The following is a 12,174-nucleotide window of genomic DNA, read 5'->3' as shown; positions in this document are numbered from 1 at the left end:
TTCTCAAATGCGGCCACCGGGGGCTTTTCTTGTGGCCACAGCCTCCTGGGCAGTGACTGGGGGGGAAAGCAGCTGCCCCCGTGTTGGTTGCTGGGACTGCCAGGAGGGGTTGGCCCCTGCCCCCCTCTGGAGACACCTGGGGCACAGCCCTGGAGGAGCAGGCAGGCTGCGAGTTCCCCACCTTCCCAGGGGTTGTGGGGCTCGGGTTTCAGCCTTGGGATGATTGGGTAGCAGACTCCAGCCACAGGGCTTCAGGCTCCTTCCTGGTGCCCCATCCCTCAGGCTTCAGGCTCTGGCTCCCCCTCATCGCACCTGGCCCTTGCTGCCTATACATCCACCTCCCCATCCAGGGCTTAATTTGTCACCAGGCTTGCTGGGGTTGAGTAAGTCTGCTGTGAAAAGTGTTAATATCCCTTTTCACAGCAGAGAGACTTGTTAGCTAGCTGGGAGGCTGTGAAACGTGATATTAACAAACGTACAAAAATAACTTTTCACAGCAGCAGACTTAGGAGCTAGCAATAAATAAATTACAAAGATTTGGATGTGCATATTTATTTGTTTCTCTTCAAGTTAATTAAGTATTTTAGGAAAAGTTGTCAGAGCGGCCACCAGCAAGAGTTGGTGGCCGTACTCTGAGGCCATCAAAAAATTTGTCTTGAGAACCCCTGCCCTAGGTAATCTGGCACTAGAAAGCCCTGACACCCTCATTTAAAGTTAGGTATTATGCGGCATGTGTTTAGCCAAATGATCCTCTGAAATCTTTTGATGTTTGCCCATTGAGACTGGGCTAGGAAAGGTAGCCGTGGTCTTCCAAAATCCATCGTTCTGTGGGGGGGGGGGGGGGGCAAGTTTTTATTCTTTTGTCAGACGCTGCAGTAAAATAGTGCCTAATCCTAATGTTATTTGCTAGAGTTCTATTGTGTATTTCTCCACCAATGAGCTAGATTTGTGTTAGTTTAGTAAAGAAAATTAGCAGATTTTTTAAGAATTACCATGCCACTCCTTGTCAGCAATTCAGGTACAGGTTCTGACCTGACTTTGCCAGGATTATAGTACTGTGGTAGTTGCAATTGCATTAAGAATTTAAGGTTTTATTCTGCAGAGTGTCTCACATTTCTTTAGTATGAAGGTATGATTATAACTAAGGTCCAAACTTGCCCATATCATTGCTTCCATAACCAGGATTCCTAGAATACCATTTTAAAGTAAATTCATAGCACAGGGTTTTCTTCATTGTTAAAGGCAAATTTGTGCACCAGTCTGAAGCTGTTGAATTGTAATGACATGACACAGAGACCCTTTCATCAACTATCTCTGTTGTTCAAGGGAACGTTTACTGAGATGGGAAAGAGAAAACCAAGAATTCAGATCCTCATGTAATTAACTACCCTTATTGGTGACTAAGACCATGAGCTCCTAACCTACCAGACAGTTAAGTTTTTTGTTTTTTTCCTTTGTAAGCATATTACATAACTACAAGAAAATTTAACAGGCCTATAAAGTTTGTTTTGTCAAATCAGACTGTAATCAAATAGTCTGATTCCTTTCTGTGGAATTTAAAAACTGCGTACATAATGGGCTGTAGAAATATCCCTCATCAATTCTCAAAGGTACTATAAATGATTAATATCTTTATACAGAGATAGCTCAAAAACAATACATCAGAATTAAGGTTGGCAAAAGCAGAGCTGCTGGAAAAGATGGTAACATTTGCTTATATTAAAAGTAGCCCATTTAAAAATCCCTTCACTACAATTTTAAGGCATTAGGTTTTTATATGTTAAAAATTCCAGAGACACACATGTAGATTTTTCCCTGTTCGTGTACTCTAGAGCGGGTCTGCAGACATCTCCGCAAAATAGCAGATGCTCCTGTGTTTTGAATCTTCAAATTAAACTCTTGTAGCAGGTTCCATGGTATAGACTAGAAACATGAAAAATATTTGAATTTCATACCTCCATAGGTGCTAAACATTAATTCTTCTTTGGCAATTGAATGACAGCTGCTCACAAAGATTAGTGAACATTTTAAGATGTAAAAGTACAATTCATGTTAATGATTAGATCAGGAAGTATGGCAATAAAACTTGCCACACATCCGCTGTGCATTTCATGTTCTTGTGCAGGCTAACGTCTCATATGGACCCATATATATCTGATGCATTTTAAAGGCTTCCTTCTGACAAAAGTGGCATGATGATGCAATATTTGCTGTCTCTAGCAGCTGCTAATCAATTAGCTCCTCTAAAGATAGTGCCTTTCCTCCTGACTTACTGAAAAGGCAGCCAATAGTGTCCAGAATGGTTTTTCTTCAATAATGCCACAGTAAGCTTTAAGATATTCTTTGCTGATGTTTGCCCAAGAACTTTTGACTTAAACAAAATATGAGAGTGAATTGTTTGGTTGCTAATTGAGATTGTCTGGTGAATATATATATTTAGTGGAGATAAACTGTAAATAAATGAATTGGCTTAAATACCCAAAAGCTGGTACAGAAAGGATGAGTGATTAAATGATCTAAAGAAGTTTGCCTTAAGAGAGTTTGGTAAAGGAAGAGGTTGATTACCTTTTGAAATTTTGGAGTATACTGCCATGTGTCTGGACAAAATAATGAGACAAACTAAAGACGGAACAGTAAATGGGTAGGGAATGTTATAGAAAGGCTATCAAAAGGGAGTATTAGTCTAGGGACCGATCTGTGTTCGTATGTTCATCTTGGTTCCATCAACTCCCTGGATATTGGGTGGTAGTGATGGGCAAATAGTCCATTAATCTGATACGTATAATAGTTGGATGTGGAGGGCCTAGTAAAGGGGAAATAGCTGTACTTCCAAAATTTGAAATTTCATAGAATCATAGAACTGTAAGGGACCTCATGAGGTTTTGTAGTCCAGTCCTGTCCTGCACTCAAGGCAGGACTAAGTATTATCTAGACCATTCCTGACAGGTGTTTGTCCAACCTGCTCTTTAAAATCTCCAATGATGGAGATTCCACAACCTCCCTAGGCAATTTATTCCAGTGCTTAACCATCCTGGCAGGAAGTTTTTCCTATTGTCCAACCTAAACCACCCTTGATGCAATTTAAGCCCATTGCTTCTTGTCCTATTCTCAGAGGTTAATGAAAACATTTTTTTCTTCCTCCTTCTTGTAACAACCTTTTATGTGCTTGGAAACTGGTAACATGTCCCCTCTCAGTCTTCTCTTCTCCAGACTAAACAAACCCAATTTTTTCAATCCTCCTTCATAGGTCATTATTTTCTAAACCTTTCATCATTTTTGTTTCTCTTACTGGACTTTTTCCAATTTGTCCATATCTTTCCCAAAATGTAGCACCCAAAACAGGACACAATACTCCACAGTTGAGGCCTAATCAGCGCAGAGTAGAGCGGAAGAATTACTTCTCGCCTTTTGCTTACAACACTCCTGCTAATACATCCCAGAATGATGTTTGCTTTTTTTGCAACAGGGTTACACTGTTGACTCTCACTTAGCTTGTGAGCCACTATGACCCCCAGATCCCTTTCTGCAGTACTCCTTCCCAGGCAGTCATTTCCTGTTTTGTATGTGTGCAACTAATTGGTATGTTTATATGTATCCAGAGCCGTCCCTTGGGTATGGCGAATCGGGGCGACCGCCCTGGGCCCCACGCTTTGATAAAAACATGAGGGGGACGGGGAGGTGAGGGGGCGGCGGCCTGGCGCGCCACTGCTACTCCTGGACCGCAGCTCCAGGGCAGCCTGGGACCAACTGCCTGGGACTGCCCGAGCAGCGGCTGGCCCCGGGGCCGCCCGAGCAGCGGCCGGTGCCCAGCTGCTCCATGCTTCCATGAAAGGTTTGCAGCCTTAATTATTATCCTAAGTAATTTGATATCATGCATGTAAAACTGGCCCATGTTTAAAATATCGAATTTATCTTTATTTTTGGTTGTCTTTTGAAAAGCCTTGGTGCAGCTTGTGGATTAATGAACGATGGCACCACTAGGTTTACCTGCAAAGGAAAACAGATTCACCAATTTGCTAGTACAAGCACCTTCACTGAATATACAGTGGTGCACGAGACATCAGTTGCCAAAATTGATGCAGTTGCTCCTCCGGAAAAAGTGTGTCTGATCGGCTGTGGATTTTCCACTGGTTATGGAAAAGGCGAGCAGCAGGCAGGTGGGAGAGAGGTGAAGAGGCGAGCAGGCGGGTGAGGTGAGGAGGCGAGTGGCAGCCACCGGCAGAGCCCTACCAGCAGCTCCCTCTCAGCGCCTCCTGCTTGCCGTGGATCAGATGTTTCGCAGCGTCAGGAGGCGATGGGGGCGGGGAAGGGAGAAAAGCGAGGGTGCAGCACACTCGGGGGGGCGGGGGTGGAATTTGGCAGGAAAGAGGCAGGGTGGGAAGAGGTGGGGCTGGTATGAAATGGGGGGGAAGAAGCAGGGTGGGGTGGAGCCTTGGGGGAAGGGGTGGAGTGGGGGCAGGGCCTGTGCGGCGCTGGGGGGAGCACCCCTGGGAGCATCCAATGAAGTGAGCTGTAGCTCACGAAAGCTTACGCTCAAATAAATTTGTTAGTCTCTAAGGTGCCACAAGTACTCCTTTTCTTTTTGCGAATACAGACTAACACAGCTGCTACTCTGAAACCTGGCAGATTAGAAACTCAGTGCCTATGTCCCAGGCCCCGCACCCCCGCCAGGGACAGCCCTGTATGTATGCATGGTATATTATCCAACTCTGATTACCATCTGTCCCAGAGCTTCAGAGAATGTCCAAAAGGCCTGTTGCCCCCATCTATTCTTGGGCTGCAAAAATGGTGGTACAGTTGATATTATTATAATATTTATAAAATACCAACGTCGTACTAGGTTCTGTACATTCTATAGGTATGAAGACCAGGTTCCTGCCACAAAGAATTTACAGATTATACACAAAGAAATAATGCAAGAAGGAGATGAGGATGGGACAGAAATCAATGTGTTTTGAGCACTGAACTTCTGCACATGTCTTGTGAGCCTTACTGTTTTTTAAAAAGAAGAGTTTACAGCATCTGGCTTGCTAACTCCTTAATGAGGAGAGACTAGAAGCTTATGTAGGAAGTGCTTGAAGCAGGGACTGGAGGGAAGAAATCATTTTGGGTTAGGGAGAATGGGTTTCAAATGTAGTGGACTGCATGGGAGAAGGCAGGGAGAATCAAAGAGCTGGTAAACTCACCCACGTGCAAATTCTCCTCCTGTGCTCTTCTGGGGAGTTGTTTAGCTGTCTGCATCCCCATGTTGCAGCAGCAGGACTAGATATGGGACAGAGACTCAAGACACAAGGGTAACAGTCAATGAATTCTTCATTTCCTGTTAATGCAGGTCTTTTGTATGGAGTTAAAAAAGAACCTATAAGGCCTATTTAATTTAGCACCTCTAAGCCCCCATACCAGTAGTTCTCAACCTTTTCCATACCATGACTCATGTTACAACAGAATGTAGTGGTTGCGTTTTGGAGTTAAACAGTTTTGGGAGGGAATTAATAACGAGCTTCATCTGATGACAAAATGCGGCTTCCTGGATATCCCTTGTGTATTTAGAGGTCCAGTAAAGAGTTTTCATTTTTAACAAAACAACAAATTAATTTTTTTTATTGTTAGCAGCTAGACTTTATATTGTCCATTATTGGATATGTGACTCCTCCTCTGGAATTTTGGTATAGTAAAATATGGACTGTCTTTGTAATGGAAAAGCTTTCACACCATGTATGTCCACAAGAGAAGAGACACAAAGAGGATAGATATTTAGAAATGTGGTCACCCTTCCTAGTGTACTCAGAGGAGGAGGGCTCGCCAGCCAGAATCTTTAGCCGGATTCTTTACTTGTTTAGCATCAATATTCAATGTGTGATGTATGTTAATGTTCTATTGTAACTTTGCCTTAATAAAAAGGTTTTTGAAAAAAAGTTTCATGATCCCCCTACTACCTATTGGTAAATTAAATTCACGCTCCACGCTAACAGTACTTCATTTTCCCCCTCCCTCCGCCCCGTGAGAAAGGGGAAATGTGGTAGATTATGAACAGACAACAAAGCTTTGTCACATACATGTATCCAGCACATCCACAGCAGCTGATAGATACCATCTGTTTGAATTTCCTAATGTTTTTTGTGTTGGAATTCCCAGTCAGAACTTGGTACTAATCTATTTTGCAGTGAATTTTGAGTCTTGGAGAGCAAAAACATTTAGGTACTTACTAGCTACTCCGTTTGTTTGAAATGGTTGTGGTGAGAACTCAAGTCTGCACTGTACTCTTCCTGCACGTGTATTTGTGTAATAACTGTACCCGCTACAATCTTTTACTTCTGTGCTCTTCGGTGTTCTCTATCTGCTTGACTGAAATTTTCATAACTGCTCTGCTCTATTTCTAGGCGACAAAGTCATCCCGCTCTTTGTTCCACAGTGTGGAGAGTGTAGCTCTTGCGTAAGCTCCAAGGGCAATCTGTGCACTAAAAATGAGTGAGTTTCGTTGATTATTATTATTATTAAGGCTATGATTTAGTCACGGGTATTTTTTAGTACAAGTCATGGATAGGTCACGGGCAATAAACAAAAAGTCACGCCCCTGACCTGTCCGTGACTTGTACTAAAAATACCCGTGACTAAATCTTAGGTGCTGGCTGGGGCACTCCCGCAGGTGTTGCTGCTCCTGGGGCAGGGGTGGGGGGGGAGGTGCTTTGGGACTCTGCTGCTGCTGGGGGGTAGGAGATGGGGGGGAAGCTCCGGGACCATGCTGCTGCTTTTGGGGGTAAGGAGCGGCCTGGGGCCCCACTGCCGCTGCTGCTCCAGGCGGGGGGGTGGCCTGGGGCCCCACCAACACTGTTGGGGGGCGGTGGCCTGGCACGCCACTGCTGCTCCTGGACCGCAGCTCCGGGGCAGCCTGGGACCAGCTGCCTGGGGCCGCCCGAGCAGCGGCCGGTGCCCAGCTGCTCCATGCTTCCATGAAAGGTTTGCAGCCTTATTATCCTAAGTAATTTGATATCATGCATGTAAAACTGGCCCATGTTTAAAATATCGAATTTATCTTTATTTTTGGTTGTCTTTTGAATAGCCTTGGTGCAGCTTGTGGATTAATGAACGATGGCACCACTAGGTTTACCTGCAAAGGAAAACAGATTCACCAATTTGCTAGTACAAGCACCTTCACTGAATATACAGTGGTGCACGAGACATCAGTTGCCAAAATTGATGCAGTTGCTCCTCCGGAAAAAGTGTGTCTGATCGGCTGTGGATTTTCCACTGGTTATGGGGCTGCCCTCAATAGTGCCAAGGTGAGGATTAGCATGTGTGTTTAAAGGACAAACTCTGTTGTTGGGATAGTGCTGATTATTTGTGTAGTCCAGTAAAGAGGGCATCAGCCTGAGAGTCAGGAGAACTGGCTTTGCGGCTGACATGCTGTTTAGCACTTTGAGTTCTACAGAGGAAAAGCTATATACAAAAGCCAAGTATTATTATCACATGTAGGGTTTTCTCTGTTAGTTTGTTAGTTTTTATTTATCTATCTATCTTATGGCTCATTTTTAGGAGTAAATAATCTTGCATTTTCTGAATTACAAAAAGGTTTCCTTTAATTTATATTAAATAAATAAAGGCCTTCTATGAAATCATTGCTTCCCTGTAAGCACGGAGTTCTTCGGGGCTCGACAGTTTTCTGTGGCAACAGCTTTCATGCTGCAAAATTGGCCCAGTTAAGGTTTCTTTTTTGGCTATATTTAATGAAAACTAGAGAGAGGCTCCAACCAAAGCCATGGATGTGAAGAGCTCCAAAGTTTACATGGAGGGTTATGAATCCAAATCCACATGAGTATCTGATTTTACAGCTAGCCTCATCTCTCGAATAGGCTGAGCCCAAAGAAACCTATTCTCCAACACATGCTTTGGTAGGTTTTATCCAGTTGTAATCCAGTAATGGGAACCTTTACTTTGAATAGCAAAAATGCTTTCATCTAATTGACAAGTGTTGTATCCAATACAAGCAGAGCCTAAAATGAAAAGATTTACAAGATAACTCATGCAGTGGAATCACTATATATCACCTGGATTTTAAGAGACTCTGATGGTTTTATGATTACGCAGGTGGAACCTGGTTCTACCTGTGCCATCTTTGGTCTGGGAGGAGTTGGCCTCTCCGTTGTCATGGGCTGTAAAGCCGCTGGTGCTTCCCGGATCATTGGGGTTGACATCAACAAGGGCAAATTTGCCAAGGCTAAAGAGTTAGGAGCCACCGAATGCATCAACCCTCAAGACTTCACAAAGCCCATTGAAGATGTGCTGATGGAGCTGACTGGTGGTAATGGTGTGGACTATTCCTTTGAAGTCATTGGACGCACTGATACCATGGTATGTGACCAAAAGATGTAAGATGATGATGTAGTGCAAAATTAAGCAGCTTTGAGTGGTTTATCTAGTGTCCTACGCTGGCCATATTCAGCTAGGAGGCAGTTTATGGTATGTAACTCCATTGATCTCTACTGAAATTAATAGAGTTACACTAATATAAAACTGGTATAACTGAGTGGAGGATTGCATTCTTTCCCAAGGCAGCAGCATTGGGGTTCACCCCCAATCCAGCAACTTTTGTCCCTCCTCAACTCAAGATGGCAGATGGACGGATACGGGCCACAATATTTATTTTCAGAGTAACAGCCGTGTTAGTCTGTATTCGCAAAAAGAAAAGGAGTACTTGTGGCACCTTAGAGACTAACCAATTTATTTGAGCATAAGCTTTCGTGAGCTACAGCTCACTTCATGCTCAAATAAATTGGTTAGTCTCTAAGGTGCCACAAGTACTCCTTTTCTTTTTGCGAATATTTATTTTACTTCTCATTGGGAATGTCCACTTAAGATGATTTCATTGTCTTAAATCAGACAGCTGCCCTGGCATCCTGCCACCAGAACTACGGAATGAGTGTGATTGTAGGAGTGCCTCCGACAGCATCACAGATCTCCTACAATCCTATGCTGCTCTTCACTGGCCGCACCTGGAAGGGGTCTGTTTTTGGAGGTATTGACATGAGAACAACTGGCTAAACTCTTTTGTGTGCTTGTGAAATTCACAGATTCTGAGCACTGTTCTGCTGATCAGGGACATTGTTACAACACTAAGCAGTTATGTAATGGTCACAGGATGAAAAATATGAAGGATCCCAGAGCCCCAGGAGATGATGGGGGTACCAGTTACTGTCATGGTAAAGCTTGCTTCATTCAGCCTAATTTAGGCCTCCCCCCCCCCCCCCCCCAGAACCTATTTGGAGTGACCCAGGTTAAAATGAATATGTGAGAATGTGGGGCTGCTGATGTATTACTATAGCTCTTTGGCAACCTGCTCTGTAAGGAATCACTTCCATTTTAAGATATTAACTTTTTGTTTGCACATGGCATTCCATGAGTAAATGTACATTGACAAGTCCCAACAAAGTCTCGATTAATGCACTCCTCTGATTATTTCAGTGGCAGTACGTTGATAGATAATGTACAATCTTCTGTCTTTCAGGCTGGAAGAGCAAAGATTCTGTCCCTAAACTAGTTGCAGACTATATGGGGAAAAAATTCAACCTGGATGCCTTAATAACCCACACTTTGCCTTTCGATAAAATCAATGAAGGATTTGAACTACTGCGGGCAGGGAAGAGGTGACTTATTTATTTATTCATCTTGTAAACACCATTTCCATGAAAGGTAGCAGCACTGAACTGTAAAGTCAAAAGACAAGACAAAGTTAGTCAAAGTGTGAATTTTGACAGGCATTTTCAGAAAGAGGTAAGGTTCAGCTGAGCAGTTATTAAATTGTTTTTTATAGGACAACCCTGTTGTTGTTAAATGCTGACATATCTTAATTGGTGAGCAGTGAAACAGCTAGAGACTGAAGAACAATTGAGAGGTCTGTCCCAGGGGGATGTGCCCCACAGTTTGGGAGAGCATGTAGTGTAGAACCAGCGGAAACTGGATTTCAGTAGTCTAGCTGAATGTTTACATGGTAGGATAATATACATTTCGGACACAAAAGCAAGAGGACTGCATCTCAGGATTCCATTCGGGAGGTCTACAATAATGACAGAACAGTTCCCCTTAAAGGAAGCAACATATTCAGAATAAGGTTCCAAACATCAGTCATTAACCTGACTTTTTCTATTTCAGTATCCGCACCGTCCTACTAATAGCTGAGTAATAGACGGAGTCCCACAATCTTTCCAAGTTTATTCAAATATGAATGCCAACAACCACATGAGCCCAGAGCTTTGGAAATTAATTAAAGCAGTTAAACTAAAATTTGCATCTCATCTTTTAGCATTATTACAAGGGAAAACATAGCCTTAACTGATGAAGTCCTTGATCTGTATCACCTACAAATGGGATTGGCAGAAGCAACTGTTAGGTTTTAATGCTCTAGAATTACATAAATCTAGCTAAACGGAGTTAAAAACATAACTTTTCCTAACTGAGCATTCAAAATTTAAAAAAAAAAACAAACAAAAAACAACACACTAGAGAGTGTGACTTTTACTTTCTAATAGGCTCAACCACTTACCACGTTTCCAAACCAGCTTGAGGTGACAGGTAAAATAACCAAGAAGCCATTTCAGACAAGAACAAAACCAAAAAAATTTTGAACTCTCCCTCTATAAAAGCAACATGGAGCCAGGGGGCCAGATTTTTTAGGTTACTAATAAGCTTTCATGAAGTGAGCTGTAGCTCACAAATACAGACCAACACAGCTGCTACTCTGAAACCCATTATGCAGGTTCCTAAAGGCACATGCATTGTTGTGGGTAAAGAATGTCTGTACATGTGTCTCTGAAGTAAAACAGTGCAGCACAAAGAAAGAGCCTCTCCACCCCGGCAAGGATACCTGGAAGAAACTGGAACAAGAATCCGATTATTGATCAGTGAAAGGCAGGAGCAGCAGTCTTAAATACAGTATAGCCACCAGAATGCAGTTGCTTGACTAGTGCAGTAAGACACATGCATACAGGTCAGATAGGTCAGAAACGGCAGCACCCCCTTCACTCCATCCTCTATCTATCTATAAATACCCCACAAGCTAGCTCTGCTCTACTTGGGGTAACTCCGCCCAGAGGAGACTCCGCCGCCAGTGCAGCCTCGCCCGGCGCTAGCATGCCGGGGCGCGCGGGGGAGGGGGGGGGGAGCGAACGGTACCGTCTCTGACCGTTATCAAAGGCCGGGGGCTCTCCGAGGCCCGGCAGCCGGGCACGCGCCGCTCCAGCCGCTTCCCTGCTCCGGACGCTCGCAGCAGCCGCCGCCGCCGCCGCTCTCCCGCGCGGGGTCCGCTTCCTGCCCCGCCCGCGTCTCCTCCCCATTGGCTGGGAAGGCGCCCAATGGGACGCTGTACCCCAATGCAAATGCGCATGCGCCGGCCGCACCAGCTGCGTGCCGAGACCGCGGGTCACGGAGCCGAGCGCTGCGCGGACCCAGAACCAAAAAGAGAACGGCGCCTGCGCCCCCGCCCCCGCCCCCGCCCGCCAAAGAAAGCGGACGGTGACCTGAGCGAGAAAGCAGCGCGCAGCCGCAGAGGGGGCAGAGGCCAGCAACAAGCCAGCCTCTGTCACCAAGGCGGAGAAGGGTAACGTGCCGGGTGCGCGTGGCACAGAAGACAAGGGGGAGGGTGCTTTATTACACCCCCAGAGCAGGGGACCAGCACCTGCCCCCTCCCCTTCCCCTGGGTCAGGAGGCGCCTGACCACCCCCCCCCGCTCTTAGCATGAGGAAGTCTTGCTGCGGAGCCCCTCCCTGACACCCACCCCCAAGCCTCTAGTTACACGCAAGATTAGGTACACCCACCCACTCCAGGGCCCCTGAACACTTTCCCAAATAAACAGTACATACTGGCTTGTAAGAGTCAACTCGGGACCAGCACTTGGCTTAACCACAGGCGCCGAGCTGACAGAACAGGAGAATACATTTCTTAACAAAGAACAGAGTTTGGAAACAAGGCATTACCGAAACCACCAAAATCATAACACACTTTCTAGACACAAACTAGCAGGTTAACCTCCTGGCTGAAGACGTTTCTCTCACCCAAAGTCTGCTGCAGCATTTTCAAGCGAGGCTGCCTGCAACCCACGCTGTCTATTCGCTTGCCAGGTGCAGGGGTGCCTTCCTTGCCTTCTATATATACCCCCGACATTCACTGGCTTTACTCCAAGGC

At 44.9% G+C, this 12,174-nt stretch overlaps 1 protein-coding gene and 1 long non-coding RNA gene across 2 annotated transcripts in view; one reads left to right on the top strand and one right to left on the bottom strand.

The window, feature by feature from the left end:
- The window catches only part of LOC140910257 (alcohol dehydrogenase 1), a 31,329-nt gene extending 21,051 nt beyond the window's left edge, over positions 1–10,278 (top strand). Inside the window, exons 4-9 of the mRNA XM_073340773.1 lie at positions 6,381–6,468; positions 7,061–7,280; positions 8,086–8,349; positions 8,878–9,013; positions 9,503–9,641; positions 10,147–10,278. Of these exons, the coding sequence (XP_073196874.1) occupies positions 6,381–6,468; positions 7,061–7,280; positions 8,086–8,349; positions 8,878–9,013; positions 9,503–9,641; positions 10,147–10,177 (878 nt within the window). The 3' untranslated portion in view covers positions 10,178–10,278. The remainder of the gene's footprint in view (positions 1–6,380; positions 6,469–7,060; positions 7,281–8,085; positions 8,350–8,877; positions 9,014–9,502; positions 9,642–10,146) is intronic.
- Positions 9,174–11,391, bottom strand: LOC144930481 (uncharacterized). Its single transcript, XR_013635681.1, has 2 exons — positions 11,177–11,391; positions 9,174–10,868 (listed from the first exon to the last, which is right to left on the bottom strand). It is a non-coding gene; the product is annotated as an uncharacterized LOC144930481 (long non-coding RNA).
- Between the last annotated feature and the right edge of the window lie 783 nt (positions 11,392–12,174).

This window comes from Lepidochelys kempii, chromosome 4 (genome assembly GCF_965140285.1).
Source record: "Lepidochelys kempii isolate rLepKem1 chromosome 4, rLepKem1.hap1, whole genome shotgun sequence".
NCBI lineage: Eukaryota > Metazoa > Chordata > Testudines > Cheloniidae > Lepidochelys > Lepidochelys kempii.
The sequence above is the reverse complement of the archived record's forward strand: the minus strand, read 5'-3'. Positions and strand labels throughout refer to the sequence as shown.